The sequence below is a fragment of the Nannospalax galili genome, unplaced genomic scaffold (genome assembly GCF_000622305.1).
Source record: "Nannospalax galili isolate Female #2095 unplaced genomic scaffold, S.galili_v1.0 scaffold936, whole genome shotgun sequence".
NCBI classification, from domain to species: domain Eukaryota; kingdom Metazoa; phylum Chordata; class Mammalia; order Rodentia; family Spalacidae; genus Nannospalax; species Nannospalax galili.
The window spans coordinates 101,201-122,789 of record NW_008337142.1 but is presented as its reverse complement, the minus strand read 5'-3'; the positions used below and the strand labels follow the sequence as shown (position 1 = coordinate 122,789).

General features: G+C 40.3%; 1 protein-coding gene across 1 annotated transcript; it reads right to left on the bottom strand.

Moving 5' to 3' along the window:
* Nucleotides 1-233: 233 nt before the first annotated feature.
* LOC103733372 (olfactory receptor 5AN1-like) lies at nucleotides 234-1,172 on the bottom strand. Its single transcript, XM_008832189.1, has one exon. It carries the CDS (start codon nucleotides 1,170-1,172, stop codon nucleotides 234-236), a length of 939 nt encoding a protein of 312 aa, XP_008830411.1.
* Between the last annotated feature and the right edge of the window lie 20,417 nt (nucleotides 1,173-21,589).

The following is a 21,589-nucleotide window of genomic DNA, read 5'->3' as shown; positions in this document are numbered from 1 at the left end:
TCATATAAACACTAAGTATCTTTTGTCCTCTACATCCATATAATCCATAGCATAAACAGAATGTGTTTCTGAAAATGTTGGCTATTGATTCATATTGTATTATTGACTATTTCAAATAATTATTTCTTCATCCAAAGTCTCAGGAATTTCATAGTATTCTAATGAATGCACCTTATTGTAAACGATGGTGATTATGATAGGACACAATATCATAAATTTCAGAATATGAGACTTTAACAGGTGCCTCTCTTCTTCTGTAGCCTCTTCATGGCATCTTTGATTTCCTTGCTCCTCAGACTATAAATCAAGGGGTTCAGCATGGGAATCACTACAATATATGACATGGAAGCAAATCTGTCAAAGCTGGAAGAAACCCCAGAGCTGGAACGCAAATAGACAAAGACAGCAGAAATATAGAAGAGAGAAACAGCTGTCAGGTGAGAAGCACAAGTGTTGAATGCCTTGTAACGGCCTTTAGTGGATGTGATCTTCATGATGGACAAGAGGATATAGACATAGGATATCACAATAACTAAGGCATTCATTATCCCAAAGATTGTTGCTAATATTGCAAGCAGGACTTCTGAAAAGAAGGTATTGGTGCAGGATAAATGTATGAGCTGGGTTATGTCACAAAAGAAGTGCCTGATGACATTAGGTCCACAAAAGTGGAGCTGCCACGAGGCACAAATCTGAGATAAAGAACATGTGAGTCCTCCCATATATGATCCCATCACCATGCGAACACAGATGGTGGGTGACATGATGGATGAATACAGCAGAGGATTACAAATGGCAACATACCTGTCATAGGCCATGGCTGTCATGAGGCAAGATTCACTTGTCACCAGCAGTGAAAAGAAAAAGTACTGAACTACACAACCCACAAAGCTGATAGTTTGCTTTTCATGGAAGAAACTGAAGAGTTGTTTAGGGACTGTGGAGGTGACATAGCAGAGGTCTATGAAGGACAGATTACTGAGGAAGAAGTACATGGGGGTGTGGAGGTGGGAATCCATCCTTATTAAAATGATGAGGCACAGGTTCCAGGTCAGAGTTGTGATGTAGATGAGCAGGAATATGATGAAGAGCATTGCTGTGATTCTGGGGAAATCTGAGAATCCCAAGAGGATGAATTCGGTAATCTCAGTAACATTTCCTCCTCCCTTCATTGCCTCAGTGCTACTAACATGAGAAAGGAGATAAGAAACCATGTTGTTGACCCAGGTTAAACTATAGCATTCCATTTTCATATCATCTTTTTCTCTAATAAGCCCTGAGAAGAAGTGATTCACTATCCTATGTGAGAAGACATGCCTTTCTTCTCCAGTTGTGTCAGTAAGAATCAAGTAAGTGTTTTGATTTCACAGTTCATAGAATTTCATGAGATTGATAAATGATCTTTAAAAGTCAAACTACAATGCAGAATTCTTATTTGAGACTTAGACACCACACAGTCACTTATTCTCTGCATTTAGATTAGTTGAGAATCTATGTAATAGTCTCCATCTGTTGCAAAAGAAGCTTCTTTACTGAGTGGTGACAGCTATATTTATCTGTGAATAAAGAATAAGAATTTAGCATATAGCAAGAAATTGCTTTGGTTTAGGAAAGTGGCCGTAGTAGATTCTCCTCTAGCATCTCTGGCCATGTACATGTAATGCAAATAATCAAAGAGGAGGATGAGAGATTGAGAAGAGAATGTATGCAGGATGAGTTAGAAGGAGGAAATGGGGTTGGGCATGAGGCAGGTAAAGTAACAATGTTCAAAATTCTCGCAATGGAAGGTGATAAACACAGAAAGCTACAACTGGAAAATGTTCAGAGAATAAGAGGCTGCAGAGTGTTTGTCCCTGGTTAGGACTCCTATATTAAACCTCTGCTACCCAAGGTTCAGGGGCCATCATGAAAGAGGGGTTGGAAAGACTGCAAGAACAAGGGAATTTGGATGACTGCAAAGAAACAGTTTCCCAGGATGCTGGGAACTTGTCCATATGAACTTAAAACCATGGTGACAATACGCACAAGGCCCACGCAAATGCAAAGTAGACAAAAGCCCAGCATAGAACTCTAAAATAGGTAAGAAACCAAAACTTTAGCCAAGAAACTATTGGCATCTGATTACTCCTGGGTGAAAGAGTGTTAGTCTTCTTTAAGGGAGTGAAGCTTGATAGGCTGAGAGGGTCCAGTGAATGAAATCACACCAAGGAACATCTGGGGATACAAACTTTACTTTATAGGCCTTAAGATACATGACAGAATGCAAGAAATCTGGTAAATGGGTATGGGGAAGTTGAAGATTGGTGGGTGCCTAAATATCATTAAGATATGTTTTATGAAATACACAAAAATTTTATGTATAGATATAGATATAGATAAATTTTTAAGCTGGACTTGGTAGTTCACATTTGTAATCCAAGTCCTGACTCGGAAGGATCCTGGGCACTCACTGGCCAGCCTCCCTAGCCTAGTGAAAACTCAGGTCAGAGTGAGAGGCCTTGTCTCAAAAAACTTGGATGACAGAGAATATGGGTTCCAGTGGGAGGCACTATGGAAAGGTGCCCGTGGGAACAGGGATATAAAGATGATTAAGATTCTTTGAGATATTCTGCATAAGATGCACAAAAATTCAATAAAAACAAATAAAAAATAAAATAAAAACATTGGAGATGGCTCCTGAGGAATGACATCACAAACTGTCCTGCATTCTCCACCTCCACATCCATGCATGCACTAATATACACATAGCCTCTGCCCATACCCACATACACGCCAAGAACTAAAGACAAAAGGATTCCCGATATTCCATATAGAACTGCCACTTCATAATCATGGAAATATAAAATCAAACAAAAAAGTTGTGGAAATAAATTCATGTATTGTGGGGCAGAAAAGATGGCTCAGCAGTTAAGAGCACTGGTTGCTCTTCCAGAGGACCTAGGTTTGATTCCCAGAATCCACATGTTGGCTAACAACCATCTATAACTCTATTTCCAGGGAAGATCAAAGCCTTCTACTGACTTCCTTGGGCATTGCACAGCAAGGGTTCACTTACATTCATGCTGGCAATATAATTATACACATAAAATAAAAAGACTTAAAAAATTATATATTGGTATGAATTTGCCATGTGAAAGAAGTCAGTGCTCATCACCTCTGAGCCACCTCTCCAGCTCCTCATTTTGATTTTTAAATTATATATATTTTCTGGGTGTGGTAACGCACAACTTTACTCACAGCACTCCAGAGAAGTAAGCAGGCAGATATAAGTGAGACTGAGGTCAGCTTGATCTATGTAGTGAGCTCCAGCTATGCCAAACTGCAAAGTGAGGCACCAAACCCCACAAATTACATTTTTTATTTTGCATGTACATGATGTGCATGCACATTGTGCAAGATACAGCATGCATGTGGAGATCAGAGCACAACTTGTAAGGGTTAGTTCTCTGCTTCCATCATGAGATTCCTGAGGATTAAACTAAGGTCAGACTCAGGGACAAGTGCCTTAACCCACTGAGCCACCTACCATACCACAACAAACATATGAAAGATAATAATAAATTTTATTTTCTCAGTAGTGGAGTGTTTTGTTTGTTTTTTATCTTGTTTTTTTTTTGTTGTTGTTGTTGTTGGTCTTTTTGAGACAGGGTCTCCCTGTAGCCCCAGCTGTCCTGGAACTCACTATGTAAATCAGGCTGGTCTTGAACTCACAAAGATCCACTTGCCTCTGCCTTCTGAGTGCTGGGATTAAAGGCGTGTGCCACCACACCCTGTTTTCTTTTTAAGTGCATGGAAGGCTAAGCCTGTAGCAAATTTTAAGGGTCTAATATATTAGTTATGTTAACATTTCATTATGTGAAGCTGGTACTTAGAAGTTTGCAGGGAAAAGCCTCTAAGCTTCTGGAATAAACATGTTCAAGGACTGGGAAACATATACAAAAAAATCCATCTTCAAAAATATCAAAAATAAAAGTATCACATTTTTGTTTAATTTTCATTATTCTTCATGAACTCCAAAATCTTTTAGTTTATATTTACAGTGATGCTAGTACAATGCTTCAGGTAGATTATCTGCTGTCAGTTAGATGTAATTAAAATTCTAACTGACCTTAAAACATTAAATTTTTCACTTTCACATAGAATTCATATAGGCATCAAAAATTGAATGAGTTCACTGAAAATAAGAAACTCCTGATCTACCAGCTCACTAAATTCCATCATTATTTTAGTGTACTCCAGTGACTGGCCAGCTGTGCTTGATGTATACTGTGATATCCCACTAACCCTAGAAAAGAAAGAAGAATCAGGTCATTTTCTCCTTATTGTCAACACAATTACCCTGAAGTTTTATCTTGTTACAACTTGGCAAAACAAAGGGAGAAATCTACATATATATTCTATTTGAGGAGCATTGTGCATGAGTTTGCCATCTTCAAGCAGTCTGGAGAAGTGGCTGATAGAAAGCTTAGTTGGAGATTTCACTATGTGGATATAGCTATTCAAAAGTCCAATTCCAGACTAATTAAGACATGGCCACCTTGAGAAGGTGTTTGAGGACAAGCGCAGGTACAGCTGAGGGTACTGTTCAATAAGAACTCAGAAAAAGAAGCTTCTACAGAACAACCAGACCAGCACGCCTGGCCTGGAGTGGACATCTCTGGTGTCTGTGCTGCCCAGGCTGGTGTTTCTAGACTCCTAGGCTCAACAAGGAAATACAGCTGTCTGGAGTATGCTCATGGACTATGACTCTACAAGTCAAATCTGTATGATCACCACAGATCATTTCTCTCTAACTTCTCAGAAATCATTAGTCGAAGATCTTTCCTAACATGGAAATGAAATTACTGTGATTTCCAAAGCAAAGTCCTCAAGTTCAAGAACTACTTAAGCGTCCTTCAGGTAGAAAAAAAATTGGGAAATGGACACACATGTTTTGATCTTAGGAAATTCTCTTGAAACAGTAAATTACTCTTTTTGATTCAATTCTTAAATACTAATTTTAACTTGTACAATATTTTCCTACCCACTTTACATTCAACTCTAAATATTCCTATTATTCCCATTTTATACATTAAAATAGAGATGGTAAAAAGGCCAAGGTCAAGGCATGTACTTATGAAATTATGTAGCTAGAATTCAGCACCATCAGTTACCCTCAGTAATATGTAGAAATTTGAGAGTATCATTTTTTAGGTCAGAGAATTTGCAAGAGTGAAAAGCAACTCAAGAAAGAGCCTTAAAGGGAAAGTAAGGAAGTGAGGAAAAAATAAATTGATATGCCGATTCCAAAGGCTCTGATCCCACGGCGTTTACAGGAGGAATCCCTTACCAAGAGAGTGTGGAAGCCACCATTTTCTGGTTTTTTCCTTCTGACCTTGATGGAGATCCAAGGAGACAGAGTTCTTGCCAAATATTGAGATTGCCTATTTCTTTATCAAAGTAATTTTTCTGTGGGCTTAGTACACTCCTGGATGGGTCCTTTTGGCTACAAAACTGGCTGTCAATTCACAGCAGGAGAAATGGTCACACTGGGATCTCTTAATTATACCATTGAGAGCAGAGTTGTAAAGAGGAAAGCCAATTACAGAGAGAAGCAGAGCAAATACACTGGTGGCATTTGCGACCTGGTGTCTGGTTGTTGTGGAGTAGTTGTCCCAGAGTGGCATCCCTGCTGGTTTCAGGCCCTGCACTGCAATATCCCTTCTGAATCCAAGTTCATTTTCCATAATCTTATCAGAACAACAGAATTGTTGCTTCTCTTATCACCCTTAGAGTCATTTGAACTGGAGAGGACACAGAGATGGCATGAGTCCAAAACACTGAATTTGCAACTGGAGACACTGAGACCAGAGATGCTCAAGGTGGCATGATCAGCTAGTAGTAATATTGATTGGTGATAGTTAATGAACTATGTATATACTTCACTACTTATGAAGAACTTTCATTTCTGATGCATATGTTTTCTCAAACACTTGATCTGAATCAACCATCACAGCAATCCTGCAAAACAAATGCAGTACTATTTCTCATGCATGTGTAAAGAAAACGTGTCACTAAGAAACAGGACAAAACTAATTCAAGACAGTCACAACTTATTATTTAAACCATGAGAGTTCATAACCAAAAATTTTAATTGATTTCTGGCTAGGACCTAAGGGATACATGATCTTGAAAAAATTTACATCTCAGCGCCCATGTATTTTACCAAAAATATCAGGTGTATGGTATTAGCTAAATCAGAGAGTAACCCTTTTGGAAAACCCATATATTCATAGATAAATAATGTCATAATATTGAGGGGAAATATTTGCTTCTCTTGATAATATTATGTATTTGTTTTGAAATTATAGCAATATTCATTAAACATACAATAAATAAATTGGATATTAGGACTGACAAAATGGCTCAGAGGGTAAAGGCACTTGCAACTGACCTTGACAACTTGAGACTGGACCCTGGTACCTACATGGCAGAAGGAGAGAATTTATGCCCAATAATTGCCCTTTGATCTATGTATGTATGCCATGACATGATTGCACACACACAGACACAGACACAGATATACAGACATAGACATAGCAACACAACACACACACACACACACACACACACACACACACACACTACCTAAATGTAATTAACTTGGGGAGGGGGTTGAGACATGCTCTGACTATGTAGTACTGGCTGACCTGGAGCTCATTCCATTGGCCAACTTGGTTTCAAGCTTACAGAAACCAACTGCCCCTGAGTCCTGAGTACTAGGATTATAACCATGGACTAACATGCCTGCTAATTTTTTTAAATAAATATTATAGACATTAAAGTCTTCCATCTATATTCTGTCAACTTTCTTGACCTTAAAATTACCTTTATCCCATCCATCTGTTAGTGTGTGTGTGTGTGTGTGTGTGTGTGTGTGTGTGTGATTTATCTTTTCTTTCCTGCTGAGTATTGCTCTATTATATGATTATGTGACAACACATCCTCTCCACAGTTGATATTTGTTCTTTCCCCTTCAGGGAAGTTCCTGTCAGTGCTAGTATGGTCATGTTTTTGTGCCTGCCTTTTACATGAATGGATGGTTCCCTAGGTGTGCACTGAAGACTACAGTTGCCAAGATGAATTGGGTGCATACCTTCACCTTCCTTAGATAGCTCCAACTTTTTTCTCAGTGATACTGTGTGAGTTCTCTTCTCACCAGTGGTGCCTGGAAGTCTCTGATGCTCAAACCTTTCCCAACACCTCCAATCAAGCTGCTAAGATTGTTCATAGTGGCAGATCAAATTAGGGCATTAACTTCCAGTTCATTATTTGATAATTAGGCCAAACAACCTTTCAAATCTTTATAGACAAAACTCAATACATAATGTATAAATTGCTTGGCAAAAATAACTACTCCTTTTTCCTTGAGTTGTCATCTATCATCTATATTCTGGATTATTTATAGTATTTCTTCATGTATTCTCAATGCCAGTCTTTGTTGGGGTGTGTGTCTTCAAGTGCTTTCTCTACACTGTGCCTTAAAAATTCATATTTGTATAAGATCATTTTGTAGAAATTTTTCCTAATTTTTATGGCAGTATATCTATGGTGCCACCATGATTTGATTCTTTACTTGGAAATGATATTGTTCCTACAACTGCAAGAATACAGAGCAATAAAGTATTTGAAATGCATCTATCACGATGTGAGTATTGTTGTAGGTACTTATTTGCACTCCCATAATACCCCTGTACTTTAGAAATCAGAACACAAAGATTCAGAGAGATGGTCCTTTGTCAAGTGAGACATGTGTCCCTTTCTGCAAACTTCCAGAATCACTGCAGTTCGCAAGGTAATGAGTCCTTCCTACCTCTTTCCAAAGTACCAGGCACAGTGCTTATATGCCTGTAGGTGCTCAGTAGATGCTAATTATCTGAATATGTTTGACTGTGAAGGTGAAGTTCTCTTAATGTCTGTCTATGCAGGCAACACTCTGTTGGTATATTTGAGGAAGTGGCTTCCAGGGAAGCTTTCCCAAATATACTTCATCTGTTTCCTTTTAATCTCTGTGAAAAGTTGAGACTCTCCATAGTTTTTCTGCCTCCAGATATGGCAACTTCTGAGAGTTGCTTTAATAGTTCTAGAGTGATAAGATCAGATGGCTCTAGGTATAGACAATTGATGGTCTTTATTAATAGAGCCATTTGGATGCCTTAAACTATTTTCAGTCCCTCTCTATTCAAAAACTCACTGACATTTGTTAAGAGAGGTCCTTGACTTCAAATCCACTCCTTCATTTAGCATATGAAAAGTGATGTGTACAAGGAATATGGCATCCCAAAAGTAACATAGTTTCTCATCTGTGGAAATAGACTATTTACCTGATTTCCTGTCTTTTCCACTGTACAGTCGTCACCTCTGTATTCTCCTTAAAATGAATAGTCTTGACATATATTTATTTTCACAGAGATTGTGTCACATAAGACCAAGAAAGTAAACATGAAGCATTATTAAACACTGACATTTCTTTTATTTGTCTGACCCCATTGAAAATGTTACATTTCAGAATTCTAAATTTCTAAATGTCATTTAAATTTCTTATTGATAAGCTATTAGATATAACCACTGAAGCAATAGAAAAGGAATTTGAGGATTCTGCAATATGTGTAAATAGCAGAGAAACGTACGTGTGTGTGTGTGTGTGTGTGTGTGTGTGTGTATGTGTGTGTGCACATGTGTGTGTGTGAACTTGTATGAAAAGCCAGAGGGCAACCTGGTTGTTCTTCAGGAGCCATCACCTTGTTTTTGAGGCAGGCTTTCATTATACCTGGGGTTCCACAGTTAGGATAGGCTGGTGGCAAGTGATCTTCAGGGATCTGCCTGCCCCTCCTGCCCAATACTGCAATTATAAGCACATTCTGTCACATCTGGCTTTTTATGTGACTTCTGGGTATCAACCTCAGGTCCTCATGCCTGCACATTCCAAACCAAGCTATCTCCTCACCCTAAACAAAGAGAAACTCTTTTACTTCTCATTTATCAATGAATAACAATGAAACTTGTATAAGTATGCATGCCAGCCATCTAACAGTTTGAGCCCAAATAATTCATTAGTTCCTTCTTACACTATAAGTCTACTTCAACCAGATTGCACTATATTATACCTAAAATGCAAATGTTGGTAATTTTCTTAGTAAAATTTGTTCTTTCATAATTTCACACTTGTATGCATGTAGATAAGGCATTCTGACCAGTCTCACCCTCACCCTCTCCCATCTCTTCTACCCCTGTCTATTCTGCTCTTCTGCACTAATATTTCCCTCACAGTGATGTCTCTACATTTAGTTTTATAACTACTGAGGTTCTACAGGGCAGTCTGTGTTACCATGAGTTTAGGGATATCTTGTGGAACTTGGTGGGCTCATCACTGGGCATATAGCTGACAAACAAACACTCTCTTTTTCAGAATCTATCAGTTCCCAAATGTAGATTTTCAATTTTATTTATGAACCGTAGAGCCTACTCGTATATGAGCCTATATTTCTATTTTCATCCTTACAAATACACCAATAAATTTATCTAGAAATCTTATAGTAGTGCCTAGGAGATTGACTGTTCCCCGTGGTCTATGTAGAATTACTGAAACCAAGTTAAAAACATATCTCAGTCCCATACACTGGTCTCAATGATTTAGCTAAGCTTACAGTCTCTAATGTACCACAGTACTCAATCTTCTTCAGGAGTAAACCTGAAAAAATTGGTGTTTTCAATTTACCCAAGGTAGTGCTTTGAATAAGAATGTCCCAGAGGCTCCAGTTATAATGACAAATTGTTCCCAGTTCCTGGGGCCATTTTGGGAGGATTAGGAGGTTGATCATACTGAGGAAGTTTGTCACTGGGGGTGTGATTCAGCCTTGCCTTATTTCCAGTTTATCTCTCATTGATTTCTGTGTCAGTTTGAAGATGTGAGCTCTCCGCTTTCTGCTCCAGCTGCAACCTGCTGCCATGCCTCCCTGTCATGATGGACTTCTAATGCCTCTGGAACCATATTATGGGCATGTTGTTGACTACTGAGTCACATTGGAGTATTGAGTGTTTCAGAATAAGATTTCTTCTTCCAAAGTCTAATGAATCTCACAGTATTCCACTCGACCGCATTTTATTGTAGATAATGGTGATTCTGGCTGGCACAATATAAAAAAATCTCAGAATCTATGACATTAGCAGGTACCTGTCATCAACTATGACCTTTCAATAGAGTCTTTGATTTCATTTTTCCTCAGACTGTAAATCAAGGGTGTCAAAATGGGAATCACCATAATATAGGCCATAGAAGCAAATCTGTCAAAGCTAGAGGAAACCCCAGAGCTGGAATGCAAATAGACAAAGACACCAGAAATGTAAAAGAGAGAAATGGATGTCAGGTGAGAAGCACAAGTGTTGAATGCCTTGAACCTGCCTTTAGTGGATGTGATCTTCATGATGGACAAGATGATATAGACATAAGATATCACAATAACAAAGATATTCATTATCCCAAAGATTTTTGCTATTATTACAAACAGGACTTCTGCAAAGACAGTGTCAGTGCAGGATAGATGTATGAGCTGGGACACACCGTACAAGTGCCTGATGACATTAGGTCCACAGAAGTGGAGCTGCAGTAAAGCACAAATCTGAGAAAAGTAACCTGTGAATCCTGCCATATAGTATCCAGTCACTATCTGAACATAGAGGACAAGTGACATGATGGATGAATAGAGCAGAGAGTTAAAAATAGCAGCATATATGTCATAGTCCAGGGCTGTATTGAGGCAATATTCATTCTTTTCCAGCACTGAAAAGAAGTACTGAATTACACAGCCCACAAAGCTGATAGTTTTGCCTGGAAGAAGCTGAAGAGCAGTTTAGGGACTGTGGAGGTGACATAGCAGAGGTCTATGAAGGACAGATTACTGAGGAAGAAGTACATGGGGGTGTGGAGGTGGGAATCCATCCTTATTAAAACAATGAGGCACAGGTTCCAGGTCAGAGCTGTGATGTAGATGAGCAGGAATATGATGAAGAGCAGTGCTGTGATTCTGGGGAAATCTGAGAATCCCAGGAGGATGAAATCGGTGATCTCGGTAATATTTCCTCCTCCCTTCATTGCCTCAGTGCTTCTAACATGAGAAAGGAGACAAGAAACCATGTTGTTGACCCCGGTAAAACTACAGCATTCTATGTTCATGTCATCTTTTGTTTTAATAATCCCTGAGAAGTGCTTCACTCTTTTTCTGTAGGAAGACCCCAGTCTTGCTTCTCCAATTGTCGATAAGAATGAACTAAGTGTTTTCATCTCCAATTACATCATAGAAGTTCATAAGGTTGAGAAAAGGTCTTTAAAAATCAGACTACAATGCAGAATTCTGATTTGCAACTAGACACCACACAGTCTCTTTTTCTCTGCATTTTGATTAGTTGAGGATCTATGTAATAGTCTCCATCTGTTGCAAAAGAAGCTTCTTTACTGAGTCGTGACAGCTACACTCATCTGTAAATAGAGGATAATAACTTAGAATATAGTAAGAAATTGCTTTGGTTTAGGAAAGTAGCTGCAGTAGGTTCTCCTGTGGGGTCCATGGCCATTCATCAGTAATGATAACAATCCAAGAGGAGGACAAGAAATTCTGAGGGGAATGTGTGGAGGAGTAATTGGAGGGAGGAAAGGGGGACTGGAAATGATGCAAATACAGTACTGATGTGTGAAGTTCTCAAGAATTTTTAAAAAATATTTTATTAATTATTTTTATTTTATGTGTATGCGTGTGTTGCCTGCATGTAGGTAAGTGCACCCATGTCATGCAATGCCCACGGAAGACAGAAGAGGCTGTCAGATCCCCTGGAACTGGAATTATGACACTTGTTAGCTTCCATGTGGGTGCTGGGATTCAAACCCAAGTCTTCTGCAAGAACAGTGTTTTTAACCCCTGAGCCATCTTTCTCCTGCACTGGAAATTTTTTAAAAATCAAAAATCATCAAAAATTCTGCAAAAAATTCACAACAAAAGTTGTGTAAATAAATATCAGTGATCAATGTTTGAAATTAATTATCTTTCCATAGCAGTTCTGATAAGGTAGCTGGGAGATGACCCCATGTGTAGAGGGCTGATTTAATAAGCACCAGGACCTGGGTGTGATCCCAGCTCCCACATTAAAGCTCGGCTTGGTACAAGTTGAGGGATGCATTAATATTCTCTCTGCTTCCTGTTCTGCTATGTTTCATGAATCTTCCGTGTAGAGATTTCATTGTAGAGGTGCCACTTAAATCTGTTACCATCCTCAACTTTCATGATTTCTTTTTTACAACAAACACAGAGGAGTTCCAAGGATTAGAGGAAGGTTCAATATGGTCTGGGTCTAATTACTCTTTGACAAGTTGACGAAGAGGGGCAAACTTTTCCTGGGTTAGCAGCCACTGTTCCACCCAAATACATTTTTGAGTTTTCCATGTTAATGGAAGGGTGTAGCTTGCCTTTGTGGCCACCATTATAAATTTGGATAACCTAAGCCTTGTCTATTACAATGTGAACTTCTCTGCCTTATTTGATGTTCTCCTTGTTCATGTTTCCCTACTCCTTTTATGGGATTATAATTCCTATTCGTCATGATATTTTTGCAGCTTATATATTGTGAGAATATTTAATGATGTCCCCATTGCTGTAAAATATCTCTAACTTAGAGAATAATCCCTATATCTGATATACAAGGCTTAAGATATGTCACTTGATCTTTTGGTCCCAAACTTTCTTAGGGATAAACAATTAGAGCTAATCACTGAAGAAACAGAAAAGGAATTTGAAGATTCTACAATATGCATACATAGCAGAGAGAAGTGTATGTGTGTGCATGTGTGCGTGTGCGTGTGCGTGTGCGTGTGCGTGTGTGTGTGTGTGTGTGTGTGAACTTGTATGAAAAGCCAGAGAATAACCTCCGTGTCTTCTGCAGGAGCAATCCACCTTGCTTTGAGGGCAGGACATCCTTATATGTGGGACTCACCAATTACCATAGGCTGATGGCCAGTAAATTCTAGGGATCTACCTGTCCTCCTGCCCAAGGCTGAGATTACAAGCACGTTCTATGACATCTGGCTTTTTATGTGTGTTCTGGGTATCAAACTAGGCTCTTCATGCCTACAAGTTCCAAACAGAGCTATCACCTCAGTCTAAACAAAGAGAAATTCTTTTACTTCGCATTTATCAATAACTAACTGATGAAATGTGTAAGTTTGCATGTTATCCTCTAGAGTATTTTCTGTTTGAGCCCAAATAATTCAGGAGTTCCTTCTTCTCCCTACACTATGTCTACTTTAATCAACTTGCACTGTATTACACCTAAAAGGTAGATGTTGATGATTTGATTAGGTAAATTCATTTTTTCTGAATTTCACACATGTACATAAGGCATTCTGACCACTCTCAACCTCTCCCTCTCCCATCTGCATCCACCATTGCCTAATGCCCTCTTCCTGACTAATCTTTTTCTCAAAGGATGTCTGCACATTTACTTTTATGATCACTAAGCTTCTACAGGGCCATCTGTGTGACCATGGGTTTGGAGCTCTCCTGTGGGGCCTGGTATGCTCATCACTGGCACACAATTAAAGAATTGATGTTCCCTCTTTCAGAATCTACCAGCAGCCAAATGAAGATTTTTAATTTTATTTTTTAATCCTGGAGCCTATTCATTTATGATGGGACACTTCCTTATTATTTCTCTTTTCACCTTCACAAATATGCAAAAGAATTTATTAGAAATCCTAGGAGATTGGCTCTTCCCATTGGTCAATGAGGAATTGTTGAGACCAAATTAAAAACATATTTCAACAGCCGAGCATGGTGGCACACGCCTGTAGTTCCATCACTTGGGAGGCAGAGGCAAGCAGATCTCTGTGAGTTCAAGGCCAGCCTGGTCTACATAGTGAGTTCCAGGACAGCTGGGGCTACAGGGAGACCCTGTCTTAAAGAAACAAAAAAAAAAAATCAGTACCGTACACTAACCTGAGTGATTTAACTAAGCTTACAGTCTGTAATGTACCCTAATTCCCAATCTTCAGGAAAAAAATCTGAGGAAAAAAATGGTATTTTCACTCTACTCAGGGTAGTGGTTTGAATGTGTATGTGCCACAGACTCCAAATGTGTGTGTGTGTGTGTGTGTGTATTATTGAGCTTTTCTAATTTCATACAACAGTTCTTAATCAAATGTAGACCCCCTCCCCCACCCATTGCCACCCCCAACCCCACACCAAACCTCATGTATTCCATCATACATGTTAAGTCCTAGTCATTCAGGCATTTGTACTCAAATGTCCTTCAGTGTAAATGCATCCACTGGAGTCTGTTCAGCCCATCTAGTGATTGTATACAAATTATACTCTCCCTCACCAAGCAGAAATCAGTCTCCAATAGTTCTCAGCCTGGGGCCAGCCTGTCACCTATTTCTCTCCTCCCCTTTGGGCCCTTGTTTAATTGAGTTGGCATGGGTCCTGTGCTCGATGCCACCATTGCCACAAGTTCACATGTGCAAGCTTCCAGTGGCCTAGAAGCCTCCTCTTCTCTGTATTCATTAACCAGCCCTGGCTCTTACACTCTTTCTGCCTCCTCTCCTGCAAAGGCCCCTGAGCCATGGGTGGATGAGATGCCATATAGGAGTCCTATCCCACATTCTACAGTCTCTTATTCTCTAAAATTGGCCAGTTGTGGCCTTCTGTGTGCATCACATTCTGTTGCATAAGGAGGATTTACTGGTGAGAGTTGGATGCATTAGTTTTCTCTCCACCCCTGATTCTGGTATGTTTCATGAGACTTAATTGTAGCGGTTCAACTATAGATGTGTCACGTAGTACTGGGCATCTCTTAGACGTATGTTCTCTGTGTCTGACCAGATGTGCAGTTCTGTAGTAGCCTCCCTCTGTTGCAAAAAGAAGCTTCTTTGATGAGTGGTGTACAGTATGCTTGTCTGTAAATATAAGTATTGATATTTAGCATATAGTAAGAAGTTTCATTTGTCTTGAGATATAAAAGAGACAGGGTTTTCTCTGGGATCTATGTCCTCTCCTACCATATGTACTTGGCTGAGTTTACAGTGCCATCCATGAGTTCCCTCCCATTGAGAGGGCTTTAAGTCTCATAAGATAGCTGTTGATTTTATGATAAATATCAGTGCCACTACTGTACCAATAGAGGTAGTTTGCCATGCCACTCACTATGGTTATTAGGCTTTATGGCTGGGTTGGACCAATGATTGTTTTTCTCCCTTGATAGCCAAACTTCAATTTGGCTTAGTGAGTTCCTACTCCATTTTGTAAGTCATATACCTTAAGTATGTCCTGTCCTCAAAAGTAGGGTCTTGTCTACTAGCCCTTGGAGAGAACCAAGAGGTTTGGCAATATCCTGTGTTATTTTTGGAGTCTCCTGACCACCTTCTCCAACCACTCAAAGGGAGGTCTCTTCTGTCTGGCACTGTGTCCTTCCCAAGCAGGTCCCATGTATACATATGCATTAATGTTCAGACACTGTATGTGCATTTCTCATGGTGTTTCAAGGGCATCACTTTTCCCTATGGGTTTCCTAGTCCCCCAAGATTGATTCATATCTACTCTTTTTTTCTCCCATCCGGCCTCCCTCTCCCTCTCCCTCCCTAGTTGCAGGTCCCCATTTCCCCCAACCTCCCCCCAAATCTGACTTCTACCATCCTCCCTCTCTTGACTTCCCTCCCTCACACCATGGCCCCTTGAAAACCCTCACTCCTCTCCTCCCTGCCAAATACTCCCACTTTTCCCACCTCTCCCCTGGTAACATTGGTTCCCTATTATCCCCATTTCAGGTACTTTCTTTTCCTTTGCCTCCATATATCCTTTCCCTTTTCCTGGCTTCTGGTGTTACATCAAAATTTATATACCTACTTATAAGGGATTGGTGCTACAATCCACAAATGACAGAGAACATATGTCACTTGCTTTTGTGTTTGTATTATTTCACTTAATATAAGTGACCTTTTGTCTCTAGTTCCATCCATTTACCTGTAAATTTCATCTTTTATTACTGCTGAGTATAACTACATCATGTAGATGAACCATATTGTAATTAACCATTCCTCAGTTGATGGACATTGAGGTTGTTTCCATTTCTTAGCTATTGTAAAAAGAGCAGCAACAAACATGGATGTACAGGTATCTCTACAGTATGATGAGGCTTTTGGGTACATGTGAAGCAGTGGTTTAACTGGATCATATGGTAGGTTCATTTTTAGTTTTTGAGGGTTTTCCACACTGCTTTCTATAGTGGTTACACAAGTTTGTACTCCCACCAGCAACGAATGAGCATTTCTCTTTCTCCTCATCCTGTCCAGAATTTGGGGTCTTTTGTTCTTTTGATCTTAGCTAATCTGACTGGGATAAAAATGGAATAGTAACATGGTTCTTATCTGCATTTCTCTAAATACTAAAAATGTTGAGCACATTTTAAGGTGCTTCTTGGCCATTTATTTCTTCATTTTAGAACTCTCTGTTTAGGTCTTTCACCCATCTTTTTATTGGGTTGTTTATTTTATTTATTTCTTTTATTGAATTCTTTGTATATTCCAGATATTAGTTCTCTGTCAGATATGTAGCTGGTAAAGTTTTTCTCCCACTCAGTGGGTTTCCTCTTCCATTCCTTGGTTGTTTCTTTGCTGTAGAGAAGCTTGTAGTTAATAAGGCCTGACTTATTGACTGTTGACCTTAATGTGAGAGCAGCTGGTGTCCAATTTAGAAAATCCTTTTCTATACCTGTATCTTGGAAGGTACTGACTATATTTTCTTCTAGCAGCTTCTGAGTTTTGGGTTTTAAACGGAAGTCTTTGACCTTTTGGAATTGACTTTTGTACAAGGTGGAAGATAAGGGTCTAATTTTATTCTTCTACAGATGGAGATCCAATTTGGCCAGGACCATATGCTGAAGATGCTGTCTTTCCTCCAGTGAGTGTTCTTGGCCCCTTTGTCAAATATCAGGTGGCTCAAATTACATGTACTCATGTTTGGGTCTTCAATTATGTTCCATTGATCTACAGTTCTATTTTTGTGCCAGTAGTATGCTTTTATTGTGACTATAGCTCTGTAGTATAGTTTGAAATCTGGTATAGTAATTCCCCCTCTTGGTTTAGCTTTGGTGGTTTCCATGAATTTAGACATTTATCCTTTTAGGTTTTCAAATTTAATAGCATATAGGTTTTTAATGTATCCCTTTATAATGTTCTGGGTCATTTTGTTGTCTGGTGTGATGTTTCCCCTTTTGTCTCTGATTTTGTTGATTTGGAGGTACTCTTTCTTTCTCTTGGTTAACTGAGCTAGTGGACTGTCAATCTTTATCTTTTCAAAGGACCAGCTCTTGGATTCGTTGATTCTTTGTATTATTTTCTTTGTTCCTATTTCATTATTTTTTGTTCTGATTTTTTTTATTTCTTCTTGTCTGTTTGGTTCGTGTTTCAATTGTTTTTGTCTTTCAAGAGTCTTGACTTGAAATGTTAAGTCATTTATTTGTGTTCTTTCTGATTTTTTAATGTAGGCACTTTAGAACTATAAACTTCACTCTAAGGAATGTTTTTAAAGTGTCCAAGAGGTTTGGTTGTGTTGTGTTGTCTTTTTTATTTCATTCAAGGAACACTTTTATTTCTTTCTTAATTTCTCCTTTGACCTACTCATGATTCAAGAATGTGTGACTTAATCTCGCTGAGGTTGTGTAGTTACTAAGGCTTCTTACAGTGTTGATTTTAAGCTTTATTGTATTGTGATCTGATAGAATTCATGAAGTTGTTTCAATTTTTTTATTTATTCAGATTTTTTTGTGCCCCAGAATGTGATCAAGTTGGGAGAAAGCTCCATAGGGTGCTGTATCAAAAGTATATTCTTTGGTGCTTGGGTGGAATATTAGGGAGAGGTCTGTAAGGTCCATTTAAGGTATGTGTATTAGTCAGGGCTCTCTAAAGAAACAGAACCGGTAGAATGAATATATATATATATCAGCTTAGCTTACAGGATAGAGTCCGAGTAGTCCAACAGTGGCTGCACCACACTGGAGAGGCTGAGAATCCATAGTCACTCAGTCCACAAGGCTGGATGTCTCAGTAGTCCCAATCTGGCACTGAAGGTCTGACAAATTCCAAAAGATAAGCTAGTCTTCAGTCTACAGCAGCAAGATGAACTCACCAGCGAGAGAGAAGGCAAGCAGCAAGAAGCCTGGCATTCTCCTCTTCCTTGGTCTTTTATACTGGCTGCCATCAGAAGATAATGCCCACATATAGGGTGTGTCTTCTGGCTTTAACCCTAACCCCAAATAATAACCACTAACCCCTAACCCCTAACCCTAACACTAACTCTCACCATTCATTGGTGGTGGGCTTGTCACAGGTCTTTCCCCTCGATAAGGTGTGATGGGAATGGAACATCACCTCTGTGGTGTTCTTTTTAAAACTTACCCCATATTGTTGTGGCACCAATATACTTATACTTTCGGCACTTAGCAGGCTGAAGCAGGAGGCTTTAACCCTAACACTAACCCTAATTCTAACCCTCACCCTAACCCTAAACAAATCCCTAACAATAACCCTAACCCTAAACTCAACACTTAACCACTTAACACATCTCAATTACACATTCAAAAAAGAATAACTCGGGTACCTGCTTAACATATGTTTATACATGCACAAGCCTATGATTAACCAAATAGGACAAAAATACTCATGTCAATTACAATCCATATTTCTGCAACTGGTCACGTGGCCTAAGTTGGTATTTGTAACTACCTTCCTCTACGACACATTCTGTATTTCCTCCACCATCAGCAAGCAACTCTGAAGGTCTTGGCTCTTTCCCTGGAGGAGTGACCCATACTTTCATCCCTGAAGGATCTGGGCCATTTCTTGTCCTATCTGGATTGGGTTGTTGCAGTTTCCCATTGACCTTAATCACAGGACATGGTAACACCAAAAGTCATCCTAAGGAATCTCCTGCCTTCAAGATATAAACTTCATTACCTCCATGTGGAGAACAAGTCCAATTTCCCCCTGGTAGTCTGGGTCAATCACCCCTCCTAATACTGTTATTCCTTACTTAGCCTGCTGACTTAAGGGCATCAGAAGCCCAAAGTGTCCAGGGGGAAGTCTTAGCTTCCAGTTCAACAGAATGTTTGTTGTCTCTTCTGGCAGAAGCACTCCTTCTTCTGTAACCAAAACATCCAAGCCAGTAGACTGCAAAGTCGAGGGTACAGGAAGCAAAAATTTTCATTTAGGGTCACCAGGGGTTATAGTGAGTGGAAGCATTCCCACTTCCACCCCTTGATTCCTGGACCCATGATTCCTGGCTATAGGAGAAACTGTACCATATATTGGATGCTGATTCAAAGCATACACTGCCTTCTGGAGGATCCAACCCCAGCCCTCCAGGCTATTGCCACCTAATTGGCACTATAACTGTGTCTTTAAGAGACCATTCCATCATTCTATCAAGACAGCTGCTTCAGGATGGTGGGGAACATGGTAAGACCAGTGGATTCCATGACCATGGGCCCACTGTCGCACTTCTTTGGCTGTGAAGTGAGTTCCCTGGTCCAAAGCGATGCTGTGCAGAATGCCATGATAGTGGATAAGGAATTCTGTAAGTCCCTGAATAGTAGTTTTGGCAGAAGCATTACCTGCAGGAAACGCAAATCCATAACCAGAGTAAGTATCTAGTCCTGTAAGGACAAAACACTGTCCCCTCCAAGATGGAAGTGGTCCAATGTAGTCAACCTGCCACCAAATTGGAGGCTGGTCCATAACCAGAGTAAGTATCTAGTCCTGTAAGGACAAAACACTGTCCCCTCCAAGATGGAAGTGGTCCAGTGTAGTCAACCTGCCACCAAATTGGAGGCTGGTCACCACGGGGAGCAGTGCCATATTGGGGGCTCAGTGTTGGTCTCTGCTGTTGGCAGATCTGGCACTCAGCAGCAGCTGTAGCCAGGTCAGCTTTTGTGAGTGGGAGTCCATGCTGTCAAGTCCATGCATAACCTCCATCTCTGCCACCATGGCCACTTTGTTCATGGGCCCATTGAGCAATGGCAGGGATAGCTGAAGAAACAGGCTGATAAGCCACAGAGCGGGTCAACCGAACTACTTGATTATTGAACTCATATTCTGCTGAAGCAACTTTATGATGAGCATTTACATGAGACACAAGTATGTTCATATCCTTTGCGCATTTGGAGAGATCTATCTACATACTTCTTCCCCAAATGTCTTTCTCACTAGTTTTCCAATCGTACTCCTTCCAAGTCCCTGACCATCCAGCCAAACCATTGGCTACAGCCCATGATTCAGTATATAATCGCACTTCTGGCCATTTCTCCTTCCAAGCAAAATGCACAACCATGTGCACTGCCCGAAGTTCTGCCCACTGTGAAGACTTTCCTTCCCCAGTGTCCTTCAAGGTTGTTCCAGAAATTGGCTGTAATGCTGCAGCTTTCCACTTCTGAGCAGTGCCTGCATAGCGTGCAGAACCATCTGTAAACCAAGCCCTAGTCTTCTCTTCCTCAGTCAACCGATCATAGGGCACACCCCATGAAGCCATAGGTACATCCTTGAGGACAGGAGGCATTGTAACAGGAGTAGGAACCATAGGCATTTGGGCAACTTCTTCATGTAACTTGCTTGTGCCCTCCGGGCCTGCTCGAGCCTGATCATGTATATACCACTTACATTTGATAATGGATTTTTGCTGTGCATGGCCTACTTTATGGCTTGGGGTGGGGTAGATAACACCCAGCTCATGATGGGCAGCTCCGGTCTCATGGTGACTTGGTGGCCCATTGTCAAACGTTCAGTTTCCGCTAAGGCCCAATAGCAGGATAAGGGCTATCTCTCAAAGGGAGAATAGTTGTCTGCAGATGAAGGCAAAGCCTTACTCCAAAATCCCAATGGCCTCCGCTGTGATTCCCCTATGGGGGCCTGCCAGAGACTCCAAACATCATCTTTATCTTCCACTGATACCTCCAGCACCATTAGGTCTGCTGGATCATATGGCCCAAGGGGCAGAGCAGCTTGTATAGCAGCCTGGACCTGTTGAAGGGCCCTTTCCCATTCCAGGCCCCACTCAAAGGTAGCTGCCTTCAGGAGTCACTTGATATATGGGTCGTAGTAGCATATCCAGATGAGGAATGTGCTGCATCCAGAATCCAAACAGGCCCACCAAGCATTGTGCTTCTTTCTTGGTGGAGGGAAGGGCCAAATGCAACAACTTATTCTTCACCTTAGAAGGAATGTCTCTGCATGCTCCACACCACTGAACTCCTAGAAATTTCACTGAGGTAGAAGGCCCTTGAAATTTGGCTGGATTTATTTCCCATCCTCTCATGCGCATGTGCTTAACCAACAAGTCCAGACTGTCTGCTACCTCCTGCTCACTGGATCCAATCAGCATAACATCATCAATATAGTGGACCAGTGTGATATTTTGTGAAAGAGTCAGGCAATCAAGATCCCTTCGAACCAAGTTATGGCACAATGCTGGAGAGTTAATATATCCTTGAGGCAGGACAGTAAAGGTATACTGTTGGC